Source organism: Dunckerocampus dactyliophorus, chromosome 1, assembly GCF_027744805.1.
Source record: "Dunckerocampus dactyliophorus isolate RoL2022-P2 chromosome 1, RoL_Ddac_1.1, whole genome shotgun sequence".
Classification (NCBI taxonomy): domain Eukaryota; kingdom Metazoa; phylum Chordata; class Actinopteri; order Syngnathiformes; family Syngnathidae; genus Dunckerocampus; species Dunckerocampus dactyliophorus.
In genome coordinates this window covers 11,740,710-11,761,002 of record NC_072819.1, presented here as the reverse complement: position 1 = coordinate 11,761,002, position 20,293 = coordinate 11,740,710, and the positions used below count along the sequence as shown (strand labels likewise).

General features: G+C 39.1%; 1 protein-coding gene and 2 long non-coding RNA genes across 10 annotated transcripts; 2 read left to right on the top strand and 1 right to left on the bottom strand.

The window, feature by feature from the left end:
• Window positions 1-414: 414 nt before the first annotated feature.
• Window positions 415-15,975, bottom strand: LOC129192700 (uncharacterized). Of its 6 annotated transcripts, XR_008573476.1 has the most exons (11): window positions 15,917-15,975; window positions 11,370-11,511; window positions 3,686-3,877; window positions 3,452-3,585; window positions 3,107-3,194; window positions 2,711-2,801; window positions 2,435-2,614; window positions 2,084-2,184; window positions 1,132-1,226; window positions 847-962; window positions 415-653 (listed from the first exon to the last, which is right to left on the bottom strand). XR_008573476.1 is itself a non-coding variant. In XM_054796994.1 (10 exons), the coding sequence occupies exons 3-9, from the start codon at window positions 3,464-3,466 to the stop codon at window positions 859-861; spliced, it is 672 nt and encodes a 223-aa protein (XP_054652969.1). In that variant the 5' UTR covers window positions 3,467-3,585; window positions 3,686-3,877; window positions 15,243-15,271; the 3' UTR covers window positions 415-653; window positions 847-858. The 6 variants fall into 6 exon arrangements, 3 of the variants coding, with proteins under 3 accessions (XP_054652969.1, XP_054652962.1, XP_054652977.1); XR_008573475.1 differs by lacking the exons at window positions 11,370-11,511; window positions 15,917-15,975 and adding an exon at window positions 4,724-4,822; XR_008573477.1 differs by lacking the exons at window positions 11,370-11,511; window positions 15,917-15,975 and adding an exon at window positions 4,724-4,822 and having other exon boundaries at window positions 2,435-2,562.
• On the top strand, window positions 11,453-12,916 carry LOC129192730 (uncharacterized). The gene is made up of 3 exons (XR_008573481.1): window positions 11,453-11,857; window positions 12,597-12,712; window positions 12,808-12,916. It is a non-coding gene; the product is annotated as an uncharacterized LOC129192730 (long non-coding RNA).
• LOC129192721 (uncharacterized) lies at window positions 13,163-18,964 on the top strand. Of its 3 annotated transcripts, XR_008573480.1 has the most exons (5): window positions 13,163-13,265; window positions 14,505-14,539; window positions 14,619-16,498; window positions 17,029-17,123; window positions 17,266-18,964. It is a non-coding gene; the product is annotated as an uncharacterized LOC129192721 (long non-coding RNA). The 3 variants fall into 3 exon arrangements; XR_008573479.1 differs by lacking the exon at window positions 13,163-13,265 and having other exon boundaries at window positions 13,376-14,539; XR_008573478.1 differs by lacking the exon at window positions 13,163-13,265 and having other exon boundaries at window positions 13,376-16,498.
• The last annotated feature ends 1,329 nt before the right edge of the window (window positions 18,965-20,293 follow it).

The window sequence follows — 20,293 nt, the reverse complement described above, 5'->3', positions numbered from 1 at the left end:
TACAGGCACGTAACGAAAAGAGCTGCTAACAAAAACTAGCAGAGGTACCGAACATACAACTACTGCTGAGGACGTCAAGTAGGTGGTAAGGTACTTACCCACCCAGCAAAAATTGGTTGAAAAGACATCATGACCATGCGTTGAAACGTTTAGATTTGGTTGAAAGGTGAAAAGTCGTCTTTTTCAGGACATTGAAAAGACAGCTCCATGAAGACGTCCCTTTGATGTCCAAATTTGGTTGAAAAGTGAACGGTGAAAAGCCGTCTTTTTCAGGTCGTTGGAAAAGACGTCTCCATGAAGACATTGCTTTGGTGTCTAAATTAAACGTGAATTAATTATAAATAATCACAAATTTAGGACAGAATTTTAACCCTTTATTAAAAAAACAAGACAATTTAACAAAAAAATGTAACAATAAAACATTTACTGTTCTCACATGGACAACAACAAAATAATCTTATATCCAGAAGAACATGATATAAAGGATGTAAAACAAAAAAATAGACTGCAATCCAGTCATGACTGTAGATAATACTGTACATGAAGTGAAATGTTTCCATTTCATATCACAACTGATCAGGGCCAAAACTAGTGTGGACCGATGAACTCAAACAACCGAAGTTCCTCCCTGATGTTTCCTCATCAATGCTGCTCTGTGAACATGAGGAACGTTATAGTTAATAAATAAATTTTTGACATGAACTGCACGTATTGTGTATATAAAATCATATTTTTTTTCTAAAATAGCATTTGCAAGCAGTAATTTACACATCCAGTGCAACGTTATCATTCATTTGGAGTTGTGTTTGTCACCCAACAAATGTCCAATACAAGTTGTGGACACACCTGTTTTATTTTTTAAGATAGCCTCCACCACCGCCCAGGACCATGTTTGAAATGGTCTGCCATAGTACGTGAAATTTCATGGTCTGTGGCTTTGCTGTCCCACCTTTTGACAGCAGCTGCAATGACAAAGAAAATCATAACATTTCTTTATTCCTAATTACACAAAACAATCAAATGAACAACAAAAAAAATGTGTACGTTGTCGCATTTCAAATTTCTAGACAGAAAAATCCATTAAAAAAAAACAAAAAAAACCCAACCAAAGTTGTGAAACTCCATATGTACCTGTCACAATGGCGTAAAGTTCTGTCGGTTGGAATGCCCTTTTGGAACCGTGGCCCTTCATATTGAATGAAGACATCAGGGAGTTTGTCATCAGCCTGAAAAATTAGCACAGGAGGTGTCTACACTTACCGGTAATCAGTTAACTTCTTGTGCTATTTAAGAGCTGGGGAGGGACGATGACAGGTGAGGTTTGGAGGAATATTATGTTTGATGTTTATAAAAAGTGTTTACATCAAGTTGTCATGTCCATATTCATGTTCTCTCTCTCTCTCCCCATCCCTCTCAGCTACCGAATGTTTTTTTTTTTTTTTAAACCTGATTTCAGGTGGTGCTAAAACTTAATCAGCACTCCCTCCTCAAGTTCATGCCCTTTTTAAAATTGCAGTTAACTCTCTCCAAACAACTGCAGCTACAGAAACACTTGTGCCCTCTGGTCAGGCTACCTGACGCTAACGGCGAAAAGGAATGGTGGGCATTTATGAAGGTGTGGTTGTCAAGCAGAGGTGGAGATATTTGAATTAGGAGCATTGTGAGCTGGCAAATTACATAGCAAGCCAATCAAATCCTTAACAGCATGTTGAATCTCATGGAGTCTGATCTAGGCAGACCACAAGAAAATGACTGGGTTGTTTGAGTTCACATTTTGTGGATTGGTAGACACACCAGATATCCAAATATGGGTGCTACAGCAATGGAAAAGTGAGTTTAGCATAATATGTCCCCTCTAAAATGAGATGTGGTTATTGATGATGTGATCAAAACCTTCAAAATACATACTATTTTTTGGACATTTTAAATACTGACCAATAAATTGTGCTCATATTTGTTTCTGGGTGTTATTCTACTTTACACTAGTCGACTACTCTTAATTAAAATGTTAATTTAGTTGACAGGGAAATTAGCCGCCAGGAACATCCCTCGTTGTGATGAGATTAGAACTGTTCAATCTTACCATGTCTGGATGTTGAGTGTCCTAGAGTGGAAGGTGTAGCACTTTGATGGCTTGATCGGTGATTGGAAGAGTTGGGACGCTCCTTCTAGAGCAGGACTGCCCTGGAACACCAACATGGCACACGTGGGACAGGAAGACAGGAAATTGCTTTGAATGATTACATGAACTGAGGAAAAGTTATGTGAAATCAATTTCCCTCACTTTTCCAAGGCCTGGAAATGACAATGTTCTAATTCTATGACTGTTCCAGGGTTTTCGTATGTGTAGGATTTCTGAATTAGTGCACTTTGTTTCTACACCTTTCCCCAAAAATAGGTTGCCAACAATGTCTAAGTTGATATCTTACCATACCTGGAAGATGAGCGTCTGGGAGTTGAGCCCACTGATGACTGAGAACAAGAAGTGGAATATCCTCCATCACTTCCATGACTTGATTGGTGATCGGGGGGAGTTGGAACGCTCCCTTGACCTTGACAACCCTGTAACACCAAGATGGCATGTGTGGAACAGGAAGACAGGAAAATGCTGTAACTGAGAAAAAGACATGTTTTAAATACATTTCCAGAACTTTCCAGGCACTGATATATTTGTATGTGTGACACAAGCCTGATGCATACCACATCTTACCATGTCTGCTGTCATGTTCACTTTCAGCATCCTCTGGATGAATTTGGCAGCCGTCTAGTCCAAGTACACACGTCATTATCCATGGTGGATTCTGGAATCAAATATCAAATGCAGCTTATGAAGCTTATTTCACACCAATACAGATGGCCTGACTTTTATTCAAGCTTTGAATTCAAGTCATATATAACTTTACTGTATATTATGCGGTGTGATTATGTGCACAGGGCCTCTTCAAATGGCGGCCCGCCATCTTTTAATATATTTATTGTGTGTTTTGACTCATTTTAGCAAATACACTGGATTATTCCCCTAATATATCTTTGTGCTCAAGCAGATTTATTTACATTTTTAATTAATCTGTAAAATCTGTCTATTGTGGTAGCCCACTGGACTTACCCTTAGGAGTGGTTTGATCAATGGTAGCAGAAGCAAATTCGTTCTTCTGGATTTCAGGAGGCTTTGGATATGCATGCAAACCTGTATCCTTAGAGATATAAAATAGTCAAAACAGAATTCATATATCACTGTTTGCAAAACTTTCTAATAAAATAATTACTTGAAAAAAAAAATCTGATTTGACCTAGATTCAAGCAATTTATAGCTACTTATTTGTTTTTTTCTTCGCCGCTGAGATATCTTCTGACAGAATTTGTCCTAAAATTGCTACATAAATTAGCCTACCTTTTGCAAATTAAACAATATACAGTACAGTAAAAGGTATTTTAAGTTGAGAACATTTACCATCAACAAAATCATACAGTATGTCCTCTTCTTTACATGTCTCTTCCTGATTTCTTCTGGCACGATGGTGGAACCCTTATGGTCAGTTTGGGCTGATGAAGTGTAGTTATAGTCTTCACAATCTTTCTCATTGTCTAGAAAAGTCATGCCCAAAGTTAAGATGCACCAAATGTCAAAACAACCTTTTCGAGCAATAGTTTATTTATGCTTCATAAAAAAAGTTAAATGACATACCTGATATTGTCTTTATTTTCACAAGTGGGAACGTGTTCCAGTCATCGTCTGGGTCCTTTTTTTATGGGCTGAATGCACACTTTTCTTTGGCCATCGCACAACATTTCCTTCTTCCTATATCCAGTTTTTTGGGATGACACCCTCAAACTGTTTGTGACCCTCAAGCCAAAGAGCCTTTGCATAAACCATTGTCTGTAACACAGGCAAGGAGAACAGCAAGAGTAGAAACTCGACATTCATCTTATAAAATCTAACACTGTTTTAGTACAAAGTGCATAAGTGTAAAAATGATTTTAGTTTAGTCTAAAAAACAAAGCTTTTTAAAACTCATTCAGAAAACACGTCTCTCAAGTAGGTCAACTTTATAAAGTAGAAGTAAATTAAAAAGAAATATGTTCATAGCATTTATACACTGCTCTTCCATGTCTACTCGCGGGCTGCAAAATATGACCCGGCAGGACACAAATGGCCCGCAAGTTTGACACCATTGATTTAACTGCACCCAAGCCTTTTTTCATAGATTCTGCAGAAAATGGTCGCTAGCTGCATCTAGGAAGCTTTACAAGTGGAAATTCAGCATGTGTGTGGTCAGAAACATTTAATTTGACACCAACATCATTCAAATCCGACAATTCTATCAAATTTGATGTCGAAAATTTGTATGTTGGAAAGTGGCGGGCACCTGGGAAAATGGCGGCCATCTTAAAATGTTCCGTGGCTAACGGGCTTTTTTCGAAAAATGGTCCAGTATTCATGTCAATTTCGGTGCTTGCATCACTATTTGAAAAATGATCTCACTTATCTACTACACTATGGGTCGCATGTAGGCAGAAATATGGATACTGGTCGCATTTCGCTGCCGTGTGAACTACTGCGTTAAAATATTGTGCTTGCAGCTAACCTGTAGATAGACAGTTTGCAAAGATAACTTCAACCAGTCATTCTCGATTAGCATCCATTAGCGCACTAATGTTAGCAAGACCAAAATTCAGTCAAGCACACGTTTTATACTACAAACTATAAGAACGTGATACTTACAATGTGCCTGTATCTGTCGCTCTCGTTCTCGTTCTTCAATAAATCCAATATGTCTCCCACTTCTTTTGCCGCTTCTTCAGACTCCAAGTTGGATTTGAGTGACGCATGCGCAGCCGAGTACGAAAGACGCTGTCGATCGTCATCACGTGGGTTGTACATCCTTTGATTCGCTGATGGCTTCTCTGACCGCAAAATGATGACCTCGGTTTGATTCTATTGGTCCTGACGGTTCCAGGTGTCAATCACCGGAATCCGCCATTCTGAGCCGGAGTGAGCAACTGTTGAACAGCTGGCTGTAATAACGCAGCAGGGCGCAATGCGCACAGGCAGTTCGTCACTATTTTTAAAATCACAAGCAGTTTTTAGAGCCCTAGTGAAGTTTAATTGAAATGAAATTTTTTTATAAATTGGAACCGAAAAAAAATCTCAATTGACGCTCCAGTTAAATGTGCCATGGAACGCCTTTACGCTGTAGTTTTGCTCCGCTTTATTTTAGCAGCATAAAACTTTGCACATGTATTGTTAGAAGGTTATTACACGACTTCTTCAGTGTTTAGCCTTGATCAGCCTATTTTCCAGGAGAATAGATAAAAGGGATTTTTTTCAAATATTTTCCTGTGCTGCTCTGCATTTACTCTGACACATCAACAGTGATGATTACAGATTAAAGTGTTAGCTTTGTTTTGATATCAAGATTGATCACATGAGTTTATATTTACAAAGTTAACTGTTTAGTTTGGGCATGTCATTTTTGGGCAGAAACGTAAAAAAATAGGCCTCTGAATATTCTCATTCATCCAGGTCATTTTATTCTCAGTGCATTCAATCGATCGTAACTGACGTGTCCCAACTAGTCTTGAGCATGAACCCATGAAGCCTGCTCGGATGAAAGGCAAAACGTCCTCTAAGACAACCCGAACAGTCCACCTGCCTCAAAAAATAGAGTTTCAATAAGTAAATATATAAATCGTTTGCATGTGAGAGTGAATGGTTGTTTGTCTATATGTGCCCTGCGATTGTCTGGCGACCAGTCCGGGGTGTAAACTGCCTCTCGCCCGAAGTCAGCTGGGATAGGCTCCAGCATTCCCCCGCGACCCTAATGAGGAGAAGCGGTATAGAAGATGGATGGATGGGTAGATCATTTGCAGATATTAAGCAAAAGTGTATCATTAATTAATCCATTATCTGGTTCACTGTGGATTGGGGGCTGTGGGAGAATGGTACTAATCTGATGTCATTCATTACCTGCCGCGTTCCGAAGTTTTCCAACCTCAGACATTTTGACCTTGGCTCATTCATTTTATTTAAGAACCAAAAAAGTGCAACATCCCCCATTACATACATTGCTAAATTGGACCCATTAGAGAAGTGGTCTTATTGATTTTGTTCCTATAATGGTAGAGGAAGTGTTCATGATGGAGGAAGGTAGGTCAAAGTTAAGCAGGAAGAAATATTGTGGTGCACCAAAACCAAAATGGGTTATATGCGGTCCGAAAAATATTAGTTTGGTCCAGATCAGATGTACGGACTCAACACAGCCCAAATTCCAATTTCTATTTTTGGGCTAAATTTGGACCAAATCAGACGGACTAAACGCAGCCCAATTTTCAACGTCTATTTTTGGGCGAAATTTGGACCAACTCAGACAGACTAAACTCAACCCAATTTTCAACGTCTATTTTTGGGCGAAATTTGGACCAACTCAGACAGACTAAACTCAACCTAATTTTCAACGTCTATTTTTGGGCTAAATTTGGACCAAATCAGACAGACTAAACTCAACCCAATTTTCAACCTCTATTTTTGGGCTAAATTTGAACCAAATCAGGCGGGCTAAACTCATCCCAATTTTGAACGTCTATGTTTGGGCTAAATTTGGACCAAATCAGACGGACTAAACACAGGCCAATTTTCAACGTCTATTTTTGGGCTAAATTTGGACCAACTCAGACGGGCTAAACTCAACCCAATTTTCATCGTCTATTTTTGGGTTAAATTTGGACCAAATCAGACGGACTAAAGGCAGCCCAGTTTGCAACGTCTATTTTTGGGCTAAATTTTGACCAACTCAGACGGGACAAACTCAACCCAATTTTCAACGTCTATTTTTGGGCTAAATTTTGACCAACTCAGACGGGACAAACTCAACCCAATTTTCAACGTCTATGTTTGGGCTAAATTTGGACCAAATCAGACGGACTAAACGCAGGCCAATTTTCAACGTCTATTTTTGGGTTAAATTTGGACCAAATCAGACGGACTAAAGGCAGCCCAGTTTTCAACGTCTATTTTTGGGCTAAATTTTGACCAACTCAGACGGGCTAAATTCAACCCAATTTTCAACGTCTATTTTTGGGCTAAATTTGGACTAACTCAGACGGGCTAAACTCAACCCAATTTTCAACGTCTATTTTTGGGCTAAATTTTGACCAACTCAGACGGGCTAAACTCAACCCAATTTTCAACGTCTATTTTTGGGCTAAATTTGCACCAAATCGGACGGACTAAACTCAACCCAATTTTCGACATCTATTTTTGGGCTAAATTTGGACCAACTCAGACGGACTAAACGCAGCCCAATTTTCAACGTCTATTTTTGGGCTATATTAAGGCAATGACTGACCGACCAGATTTAGTCCAAAAAAGAACGTCCAAATGACGTCTGGTGTTTGGTGGTACAGAGCTGAGCGTGGGTCAGAAAGCCAAAAACACAATGCACAAGAACAAGCTGGAAGGAGCTGAACAGGGTGTAGCAAAGGGACAATCTGGCACTGGATATGAGTGAACACACAGCTTAAATAGATCAACTAATCAGTGGCAGGTGTAGACCATCAGCTCATCAAGGTGCTCAGGAGTGTGCTGCAACAGAGAAGAGTAGATGACCGTACCGCAGCACACAATCCTGACACCTTCCTCATTCATGAACACCACATTATTGTACACATTATTGTAACAAAATCAATAAGACCACATACTTCTCTAATGGGTATTATGTAGCAATGTATGTAATGGAGGATGTTGCACTTTTTTGGTTCTTAAAATGAATGAGCCAAGGTCAAAATGTCTGAGGTTGGAAAACTTCGGAGCGGGGCAGGTAATGACATCAGATTAAAACCATTATCCCACAGCCCCCAATCCACAGTGAACCGGATAATGGATTAATTAATGATACACTTTTACTTATCTGCAAATGATCTACCCATCTATCCATCTTCCATGCTTCTTCGAGTTGCTGCTATGCTGGAGCCTATCCCAGCTGACTTCGGGCGAGAGGCAGGGTACGCCTGGGCTGGTCGCCAGCCAACCAATCGCAGGGCACATATAGACAAACAGCCATTCACACTCACATGCAAATGATTGAAATATTTACTTATTTTACCTCGTCCCCAAACCTATTTTTTGTTGTCTTAGAGGACGTTTTGCCCTTCATCCGAGCAGGCTTCATGGGTTCATGCTCAAAGACTAGGTGGGACACACACCAGTCAGACTAGATAGGACAGCTCTAGTCCAGTTCATGCTCAAAGACTAGGTGGGACACATCAGTTGAATGCGATTGAATGCACTGAGAATACAATGACCTGGATGAATGAGAATATTCAGAGGCAGAGACATGCACAAATTAAACAGGTAACTTTGTAAATATAAACTCATGCGATCAATCTTGATCTATAAAATATTTGAAAAAAAAATCCCTTTTATCTATTCTCCTGGAAAATAGGCTGATCAAGCCTAAACACTCAAGAAAGTCGTGTAATAACCTTCTAACAATACATGTGCAAGGTTTTATGTTGCTAAAATAAAGCAGAGCAAAACTACAGCGTAAAGGCGTTCCATGGCACATTTAATTGGAGCGTAAATTGAGATTTTTTTTCGGTCCAAATTTATAAAACAAATTTAATTTCAATTAAACTTCTCCGGGGCTCTCAAAATAAACTGCTTTTAATTTTAAAAATTGCGACGAACTGCCTGTGCGCCCGGCGCCATCCTGCATCATAACAGCCAGCTGTTCAACAGTTGCTCACTCAGGCTCAGAATGGCCGATTTCGGTGATTGACATCTGGAACCTTCAGGACCAATAGAATCAAACCGAGGTCATCATTTTGAGGTCAGAAAACATCAGCGAATCAAACGATGTAAAACCCACGTGATGACGATCGACAGCGTCTTACGTTCTCTGCTGCGCATGCGTCACTCAAATCCAATTTGGCGTCTGAAGAAGCGTCAAAAGAAGCGGGAGACATATTGGATTTATTGAAGAACGAGAGCGACGGATACAGGCACATTGTAAGTATCACGTTCTTACAATTTGTAGTACAAAACGTGTGCTTGACTGAATTTTGGTCTTGCTAACATTAGTGCGCTAATGGATGCTAATCGAGAATGACTGTTTGAAGTTATCGTTGCTATCGTTTACCTGCAAGCACAATATTTTAACGCAGTAGTTCACACGGCAGCGAAATGCGACCAGTATCCATATTTCTGCCTACATGCGACCCATAATGTAGTAGATAAGTGAGATAATTTTTCAAATAGTGATGCAAGCACCGAAATTGACATGAATACTGGACAATTTTCGAAAAAAGCCCGCTAGCCACGGAACATTTTAAGATGGCCGCCATTTTCCCAGGTGCCCGCCACTTTCCAACATAAACATTTTCGACATCAAATTTGATACAATTGTCGGATTTGAATGATGTTAAGTGTCAAATAAAATGTTTCTGACCACACATAGGCTGAATTTCCACTTGTAAAGCTTCCGAGATGCAGCTGGCGACCATTTTCCGCAGAATCTATGAAAAAAGGCTTGGGTGCAGTTAGATCAATGGTGTCAAACTTGCGGGCTATTTCTGTCCTGCCGTGTCATATTTTGCAGCCCGTGAGTAGACATGGAAGAGTAGTGTAAATGCTATGAACATATTTCTTTTTAATTTGCTTCTACTTTATAAAGTTGACCTACTTCAGAGACATGAGATGTGTTTTCTGAATGAGTTTTAAAAAGCTTTGTTTTTCAGACACCTAAACTAAAATCCTTTTTACACTTATGCACTTTGCACTAAAACAGTGACATTCCTTTTGCACTATTGCTGCTTGTGTTCTGGATAAAATATGCTGTTTGACCATGTTTTATAACGCTTGTCCTCATTAGGGTTATGGGTAAGCTGGAGCCTATCCCATCTGAATGCAGTGAAATACAAACCATGAAGTTATTTTTAAAAAAATTTTTGGTTTGCCATATCACTGTATTGAGATTATCGTTATGTGCCCTGCATCGCATATCGTACCGTATTGTGGGGTACCCTGAGATTCCCAGCCCTACTCCCAATACTTAATGCAGCCCAGCCCCACCCAGACCCTACCTCCAGCGGGCCCCAGGTAAACTGAGTATGAGACACCTAAGTTAGTTTTTATAAGATGAATGTTGGGTTATAAAAAAGTAGGATTGGCGATAATTTTTATATACCAGTGTACTAGTATAAAGTCTTCCAATGACAAGGAAATGACTTTTACATGATAATTTAAAATGGAAAATAGCCGAGTTGATGAACTAAACATGTTGAAATGGTGCTAAACACTGGCAAAAGAACCTCCTCTTACAGCGGGTGAATGGAAGCTAGTGGGTCTTAGCTTAGTTTAGCATGCTAGTGTGTGTGTGCGCGACTCGGGCTGGATGAATATATTTTTGTTGTTGAAGTTTCAGTAGCAATGTGTGCAGACATCCCATTAGAAAAGTTAGCCAGTTTGACCAATAAATAAATGTGCTTTACAGTTTGAGACAAATGGGTTAAGGTTTGTAGCTTTTTGTACAAGACTCCACTGAATTTAATTATATTGTCATATTGTGATACATCCCAAAAATATCTTGATACATGCTAAAGTCTATTTCGCCCAACCCTATTTAAAAAAAAATTGAGGGATGTTAGATGCTCCTTTTAGAATTCCAAATCAACTGAATTACCCCACATTTCTTTATGTCCATGTTACTGTATCATCAGTCTTATCATCTGAACAGTCTCGTTTAATGCATGACTCCTGACTAGGGATTAATAATCCCTAGCACTACTGCCACTTGAAAGTATAATTTTGCCATTATTACAATTATCACTACTGTCATCTCTATGCTTTAAATTAAACCATGGTACATTGATTTGGTATATTTTGCTATTTATAGTGTCTGTCACTGTATTTAATGTCATTACTGCACAAAACTCCCGTGACTCCTGTCTGACTCCGTGGTCTCCTGTCATAGGATTTTGTCTCCTCGAGAGAAGCAGGTGGTGAGTGGGACTGTGAGACGGTGAGGTTGATCAGAGCCTGGATGTTAAGGATTTTCTTACCAATGTATGTATATGCTCATTATGTTGTTATCTGAAGTTGATCAAACATTAACTGTGACTTTTGTTTGTTCAATGGTGTTGTGAAGTGGACTGAGGAAAAGCAGTTGAGTTGACCTAAGTGCTTCCCCCCTTGCACCTTGGGTGTGAGATAAGACCATGGTTGACTCCCATGCATGGGCTTGGGGAAGAAATGGGCCATATAAAGGTCATGGGGTACAGTCGGCTGTTTTCTCTGTCAGTCCACTTCTTGAACTGATCGTGACTGATAATGTAACTGAACACACTACATCCATTCCTGTGGTACCACCCACCTATGACAATAAAAGAAGCGCGAAGAGAGTGTCCCACTAGAGTGTTGCAGTGTGGCACGGACGCTCACTCCTCTCCTCTCAAATCTTGTTTTCTGTGTCATTTTGTTAGTTCCTTGGTGGTTGGGGGCAAGTTCCCCTGACACTGGAGCAGAAGAAAAAAAAAAAAACACTAAGGTGGGTTTTCTTTGAATACATGAAAAGACCAGCATCATCGTCAAAAGATGGCCTCCAATTATCTTCAAAAATGGAGAAAGGTCAATACCATAGTCAACAAATTAGCTGAGAATGAGAGTGAAGATGAGTTCATGGATGTACTGCTGGAAAACAGACAATTCTGAGTCAGAGGTTGTTTTGACATTTTGTGCATCTTAACTTTGGGCATGACTTTTGTAGACAATGACAATCACCATGAGTGTTCCACTATCATGCCAGAAGAAATCAGGAAGAGACATGTAAAGAAGAGGACATACTGTATGATTTTGTTGATGGTAAATGTTCTCAACTTAAAATACCTTTTACTGTACTGTATATTGTTTAATTTGCAAAAAGTAGGCTAATTTATGTGGCAATGTTAGGACAAATTCTGTAAAAGAAGATATCTCAGCGGCTAAGAAAAAAACAAGTGAGTAGATATAAATTGCTTGGATCTAGGTCAAATCAGATTTTTCTGTTTTTTTTTCTTTTTTCAAGTAATTATTTCATTCGAAAGTTTTGCAAACAGTGATATATGAATTCTGTTTTGACTATTTTATATTTAGATAAGGATACAGGTTTGCATGCATATCCAAAGCCTCCTGAAATCCAGAACAAATTTGCTTCTGCTACCATTGATGAAACCAATCCTAAGAGTAAATCAAGTGGGCTACCACAATAGACAGATTTTACAGATTACTTAAAAAAAAAAAGTAAATAAATCTGCTTGAGCACAAGGATATATTAGGGGAATAATCCAGTGTATACTCTTAAATCACTTACAGTTCTGCTTACAGACTCTCTCCACTTCCCATATGTTATGTCTCATTCAAATTTGCTAAAGTGAGTCAAAACACACACTAAATATATTTAAGGATGGCGGGCCGCAATTTGAAGAGGCCTGGTGCACATAATCACACTGCATAATATACAGTAAAGTTATATATGACTTGAATTCAAAGCTCGAATACAAGTCAGGCCATCTGAATTGGTGTGGAATAAGCTTCATACACTGCATTTGATATTTAATTACAGAATCCACCATGGACGTGTGTACTTGGACTAGACGGCTGCCAAATTCATCCACAGAGGATGCTGAAAGTGGTATTTTACACTAAAGGTGTTTCCGCACCTGGAAAAGTCCTGGAAATGTATTTAAAACATTACTTTTTCGCAGTTCAGTACATAACCAATCAAAGCATTTTCCTGTCTTCCTGTTCCACATATGCCATCTTGGTGTTTACAGGGTTGTCAAGGTCAAGGGAGCGTTCCAACTCCCCTGATCACCAATCAAGTCATGGAAGTGATGGAGGATCTTCCACTTCTTCTCAATCATCATTGGGCTCATCTTCCAGATATGGTAAGATAATCAACTTAGACATTGTTGGCAACCTATTTTTTGGGAAGGGTGTAGAAACAAAGTGCACTAATATAGAAATCCTACACATACGAAAACCCTGGATCATAGAATTAGAAAATTGTCATTTCCAGGCCTTGGAAAAGTGAGGGAAATTGTTTTCACATAGCTTTTCCTCAGTTCACGTAATCATTCAAAGCATTTTTCTGTCTTCGTGTCCCACTCATGCCATGTTGGTGTTCCAGGGCAGTCCTGCTCAATCAGGGAGCATCCCAACTCTTCCTATCACCGATCAAGCCATCAAAGTGCTACACCTTCCACTCTAGGACACTCAACATCCAGACATGGTAAGATTGAACAGTTCTAATCTCATCACAACGAGGGATGTTCCTGGCGGCTAATTTCCCTGTCAACTAAATGAACTAGAATAACACCCAGAAACAAATAGGAGCACAATTTATTGGTCAGTATTTAAAACAATATACACAAAATAGTATGTATTTTGAAGGTTTTGATCACATCATCAATAACCACATCTCATTTTAGAGGGGACATATTATGCTAAGCACACTTTTCTTGCTGTAGCCCCCATATTTGGATATCTGGTGTGTCTACCAATTCACAAAATGTCAACGCAAACAACCCAGTAATTTTCTTTCATTTCTCTGCCTCGATCAGACGCCATGAGATTCAACATGCTGTTAAGGATTTGGTTGGCTTGCTATGTAATTTGCTGGCTCACAATGCTCCTAATTCAAATATCTCCACCTCTGCTTGACAACCACACCTTCATAAATGCCCACCATTCCTTTTCGCCGTAGGCGTCAGGTAGCCTGACCAGAGGGCATGTGTTTCTGTAACTGCATTTGATGTTTGGAGCGAGTTAACTGCAATTTTAAAAAAGGCACGGGCTTGAGGAGAGAGTGCTGATTAAGCTTTAGCACCGCCTGAAATCAGGTTTAAAAAAAAAACAAAAAAAAACCATTCGGTAGCAGTGAGGGATGGAGAGCGAGAGAGAGAACATTAATATAGACATGACAAGTTGATGTAAACACTTTTTATGAACATCAAACATAATATTCCTTTTGCTCTAAGTCAGACATCTGTATTTTTCAATGCTCTACGCCGATTAATCATAACTTCGAAGGGAGAGCTCAGTGACGAGGGGGAAGAGAAAGACAGAGTATGCTAGATTTGTTTACACCCATTTCCTCTGAACAACAATGAAGTCGATTATTTCCTCAAATTGAGGAAACTTATTTTTTATTTTGGCATATTCCACTTTATTAGTATTGGCTTATGTGGCATATTTTGGGAAGAGTCTTGCCGCTGTGGCACTGAATGGAGTGATGGAGTATTCTGGATTAGCAGCTATGGGGGGAGCACCAAGCACGTAATAAGGATATTTAATCAATCAGATGATGTAGCAACACAAGACTCAGATCTTGTCTCAAAGTAATCTAATTCAGACAGTAATACAATATTTAATAACAATTGAATGTAGTCCAGTAGGTTGAAGTAATCAATTCCTATCTCGTAAAGTGCAGTATTTCCAGATACTATTAAGTTCAAATTGTTTGTTTCAGAAACACCATGGCTATATTTCCAATGCCCATCACCAGTAAGTCATGAATATATAGTCATTTTGTTGTCATACAATGGAAGTAATATTCTTGTGAAATGTCTCCATCCCATTTAAGAATTCCAGAAATGTGTCCTGAAGAAGCTTGTGGAGCTTACAGAGGAGGTAAAGCGCATTGGGAGTGCAGAGCCCAGTGCTTCAAGTTACCATGTTCGATGAATGGAGAGGATGGAGGAAGTTGATAAGTTAGAGGAAACGTCAAAACATTGACACGAGACATCTTCTGGTAAAATATAATTTAATGAAACAGTTATTCCTGGTGTATACCTGTATGTGCTAGCCCAAAGGTGAGCAACCATGTATTTTTTATTTTACCGATAAATCTCAAGTGAGGTCGGAGTAGATCTCATTAACCTCATCTCATCATTCTGGAAAATCCAGAAAATTTTTCTCTTTTTATCATTCAAAAACTGGTTTAAATCTTACTTACTGGTTTAAATCTCTAAACTAAGTTGCCATGATTTTATTTTATTATTACAATGAGCCTATACAGAAGGGTCTAATGAGGAAACTGAAGCAAGTCCAATTTCGAAGGTCCCTTTTTTTCATATCAGTGATCAATGTGCATATACTTGTCTCCCCAGATAGGACGAATTTGCACAGTATTTATATAATTATATGGATCAATACTATGTTTGTGTTACGGGTCCCAGGCAGGGGCACCGTAAGGCAGATAAATTACCTGAATGGAAATGCAGGCAGAACAGCAAAATTGGGACGACGTGTAGCGTTCCCTTTCAGATTGCATCTCTTTATTTAACAAACACAAAAGTCATATACATACATACCTTTCAAGTAATTCCAGTCATTTGCATTTCTGTCCTTAGTCACTTATCACTTTAACATAACTTGTACATTTCACATTTCCATATAATCTCACTTCCTTGTGACCAACACAATATATTTTGGCACAAATCACCATTAATTGTATTTATTTGTTGTAATAAACCTTTTAATGCATTCTATGACATGCTTACTTTATGACATATTTCCTCTTAAATGTTCACACTTGTACATAAACATCTGATTATGTATCAAGGTAACTTTTCTTGTAACATATTTCTGTACACGCTTTATTTTAAATCTTCTTAAATACTTTCGCTATTAACCCATTTTCAATGACAATTGCAATACCCCTTAGTTCCACTGGATGGCGATCTAACCAAGAGTTGTATCTCCCGTCAATTCAAGTACATGGAGCAGCGGCTATGGCTTTGATGTATTACGACAAACTTCCTCTCTAACTTTCACTTATTTTACCAAATTAAATCAGCGGATACTTTAACAATATACATCCTCACATGAACACAAGTACTTATATGGACCTATTCTGTTGTTTTTGGACAATTTACCGACCTGAATGGAAATGCAGGCAGAACAGCAAAATGAGGACGACGTGTAGCGTTCCCTTGCAGAGATTGCGTCTGACGCAATACAGGAAGTGTCTCTGTATAAGGGTCCTGCCGCAACTGAAGAGAGACAAAGGTTCCGCCTCACGCTGTATAACACAAACTGCAAATCCACTTCCATATTTCAGAAATATTAAATTCTGCGCATTTATATAGCATATTTTACCTCAATAAACACAAAATTAAATCTATGTGGACACCATATTTTCGAGTGTGCCACATTTGCATATGATTATTTATGCTATAATTACACTTTAAAATATTGATTTTCACGCTGCCTTTTTCTGAGGCCGCACAGGTTTACCATCCCCAACACAGATACAATAGGTCTTATTCCCAAAGAGGTTACCCACCCCTGTGTCAGCTGGAATGGTGCTAAATTTTAAATGTCTAGAATTTAGGGGTTGTAAAATATCTGTTCTAAATACATTGAAATACTAAAACTATTAACTCTTTTCACACAGATCGTACAGTTAAGTACGATTGGCGGCAAGAACATCAAGGACTGCACAACTAAGATCTTGGACAGGTATTGAGAATCAAAATGCAAACATCACATTCAAATCATAATAATTCCTTTCATTATAAAAGCTGAATGTAAAAAGCTGGATGATAAAAGAAATGCCTGCTGACAAAATCTTCTCTGTACCTTCCTCTATTCCTCCTTCCATCCCCATTTCAATCTCCTCCTTTATTTCCCTCACTTCCTTATTTTCATTTTCCCTCCTCTCTTCATCTACATACTCCCCCAGCACATACAGTAATCCCCTTCTCCCTCTATTTCCTTGCCTTCCTCCATTTCCCTCCCCACCTCCCTCACATCTTTCCCTTCTATCCTTTCCCCCATGTCCAACTTCCTCTATGCTCTCCTTGTCCTTCCCTCCTTGCTCAATATTTCTATCTTCTCCTTATTTCAGTCCCTCCATCTACCTTTACCTCCTTTTCAACTATCTCCGTCCTCCAAACCTCACCTGTCATCGTCCCTCCCCAGCTCTTAAATAGCACAAGAAGTTAACTGATTACCGGTAAGTGTAGACACCTCCTGTGCTAATTTTTCAGGCTGATGACAAACTCCCGGATGTCTTCATTCAATATGAAGGGCCACGGTTCCAAAAGGGCATTCCAACCGACAGAACTTTACACCATTGTGACAGGTACATATGGAGTTTCACAACTTTGGTTGTTTTTTAAAATAGATTTTTCTGTCTATAAATTTGAAATGCGACAACGTTCGTTTGATTGTTTTGTGTAATTAGGAATAAACAAATGTTGATATGATTTTCTTTGTCATTGCAGCTGCTGTCAAAAGGTGGGACAGCAAAGCCACAGACCATGAAATTTCACGTACTATGGCAGACCATTTCAAACATGCTCCTGGGCGGTCTGGTGGTGGAGGCTATCTTTGTGATTATGAATTTGTGATTATTTTTAATAATGAATTCAGGGTGGCTTCATGGAGACGTCTTTTCAACGACCTGAAAATGACGGCTTTCACTTTTCAACCAAATCTAAACGTATTTTCAACGCCTGGACATGATGTCTTTTCAACGTCTTTTCAACCAATTTTTGCTGGGTGGGATGCATTGCTGGGCAGTTACAGGCAAAATGAGAAAAACTTTTACGTGGTTTGGTGCATCTGTGGTTCATTGTTGGGCAGTTATAGGCAATGTTCAAAAATGCACTCTATTCGGTCTGAAACGTGTTTTTTAGCAATAATTGTTAAATTCAGTCACTGCAAGCCAGAAGAAGGTGCTATAGGCTCAAATGTCATGCATGGTGAATGTGGTTTGGTGCTGCTGGGATGCATTGCTGGGCAGTTACAGGCAATGAGAAAAAGTAACTCATTCGGCCTGAGCAAGTGTTTAAAGCACTTTTTAGCTGGTTTGGTGCATCTGTGGTTCATTGTTGGGCAGTTACAGGCAAAATTAAAAAAATAACTCATTCATTGTGCTACCTAGGCCTGTCACAATAGCAAATTTTGTTGGATGATAATTGTCCTACAAATTATTTTAAATAAAAAATATTGTCAACATTTTGAGACCATTTTTTAATGAATGTAATGATACTGTATATGGCATAATAATGCGAGTACACAGTATCAGAAGCAATGCACTTTAATTTCTGTGTTTAACATTGCAACTGGAATGTCAAGGGCTTTTAAATAAAAGTAATTTAAAAACAACCAAATAAAAATAATGCAATAAACAAAAAAGACAAAAACACCTTCATGAAAATAGTGTCTCTTTTAGCAAAAATCGCACTTAAATAATCATAATCACAATATTGCTGATTTTGAATTAGTGTCACTTTCGTCATTGTCTGAATATTGGTTTAAAAAAACCCTGAGCAATAACCCAGAAATACTCTGTTCACATTGTGTCAATGCAGACGTCTAGCTCATTTGCATATACAATTTTATATATACGGCGAAAGTGGCTCAACCAAACCAGGCTTTGTGCTCAACATGCAACTCGACAAAACCTAACATCCACACTCACCTACTTGGTCCTTGCGCTAAATCGTAATCCTTTGTGCTAAATGCGCGTTCACATGAAAGGGGGCGTTTGATGTCATATTATTTTACTTCTGCTGAAAAGTGAAGTGATCCCAGCCAGTGTATTTTACAAAAAAATTTACGCAATTATTATGGAGCGTTATGAGTTCCCAAAAGATTATGACTGCTAAAAGCAACACTGTCGCTGCCAATACAGCGAGGGAGTACTGCTGGCATGCCAGCATGCAGCATGTGAATGCGCAAGTTCACACTGAACACTGATTATGAAATCTATACCCTACTTGACTTTTCATTTATCAACGCTCAACATTGCAACACTTTGACACATTAAAACTTATCCACTTACAAAGTAAAGAGATTGGAGCAACAACTTTCGTTTTTGATGATGCATTTTAATCTGCTGTATCTCGTTGTGACCGCTCGATGACGTTTTTTGTGGAGACTTTTAAAATGTTTCCATTTTATAATAAAACATTTTTTTTGATGCAATTGATTGATGCCTCAGAGTGTTTATTCCTCCAGTCATCTCCACACATGACAGTTACATCTGCTAATAGTAATTATTTCATATTGAATTTTATTTCTGGTGCTCACGTGAGCATATCTGGCGTATTCCCTCGTCTGAAAAACTTATGTTGATAATATCAACAAGGGAATGCTCTTTAAAAAAAAAAAAAAAAAAACGTTCCATGTCCCGTTGGTTCCAAATAAATGGTGACGCCATCTCATAATTAGTTAAACAGTGAAACTGTGGCACTTTCATATCTGATTTTAAACTGAAAGCCTGGAAATAACCTGGTTCCTACCAGACTATGAACTTTAGCCTAAGTTACCATGGCGATACAGCTGCATTAAAAGAGAGCTACCTTCGCTAAACACGCAAGTCCGGCTTTACACTCAACACAGCTCACTAACCCACTAAACTTGCTTTGCAGAATACCCCCTCTGTGTAGAAGGTGTAACGTTTTGATGGAGTTTGGTCAAAGTACATGTTTTGGATGCACCAAAATGCATTATGCTGCAAGAATCACGGCAGCTGAAATGTAAGTTCCACCGTTTTGTGTTTTGCTACAAGTCACTGTAGTCTCTGCAAAGTGACCCTCGAAAGTCACTGCACCGCCGCTCGTACGCCTGTGAATACTCTCATTCACTGGTAGCCCTTTCAGGGAATCACCCGTTGGCGTTTGCTTGCTTGTAGTAACAAGAAACAACATTCACTTGCAGCATTGTGTGTACACACTCACTAGAGCGGCAACTATCACGTCATTGATCATTATCAACTTTGTTTTTATTTATTGTGCGATTAATGGATTTGATTATTCTGTTCATGTGAGGCACGAAACCTGAACAAGCCAAGCCCCCTTAGAGAGTGTCTGAGCTCTCAGAAAGTTCATTTGTACATCTGTGGGGGTAATTTATACATGGTGAATATTCAGTATTTCTACATAGACGGGGGGTTCTTCACCTTTTTCAAAGCAGGGCCGGCCCCATTCAAATAACACTGAAGTCATTTTACTTTTGATTTGATTTGTATGAACTAGTCACTGTGTCTAGCGTAGGGGTGGCAAACTTTTCGGCCCGGGGGCCACATTGACTTTTAAAATTTGACAGACGGGCCGGGTCAGCACAAGACCCTGCTGATAATCCTGTTGCGGCGATTCTCAGAACAGATCTGAGGTGTTCATCACTCATCTGGGATCTGTGGGGTGCTTTGTTGGTGTCTGTCCACACATACGTAGAGCCCAACAACACCAGCGTCCCCTGTGCCATCTTCTGGATCTTTGGAAATTTGGCTGCACTGAATGAAGC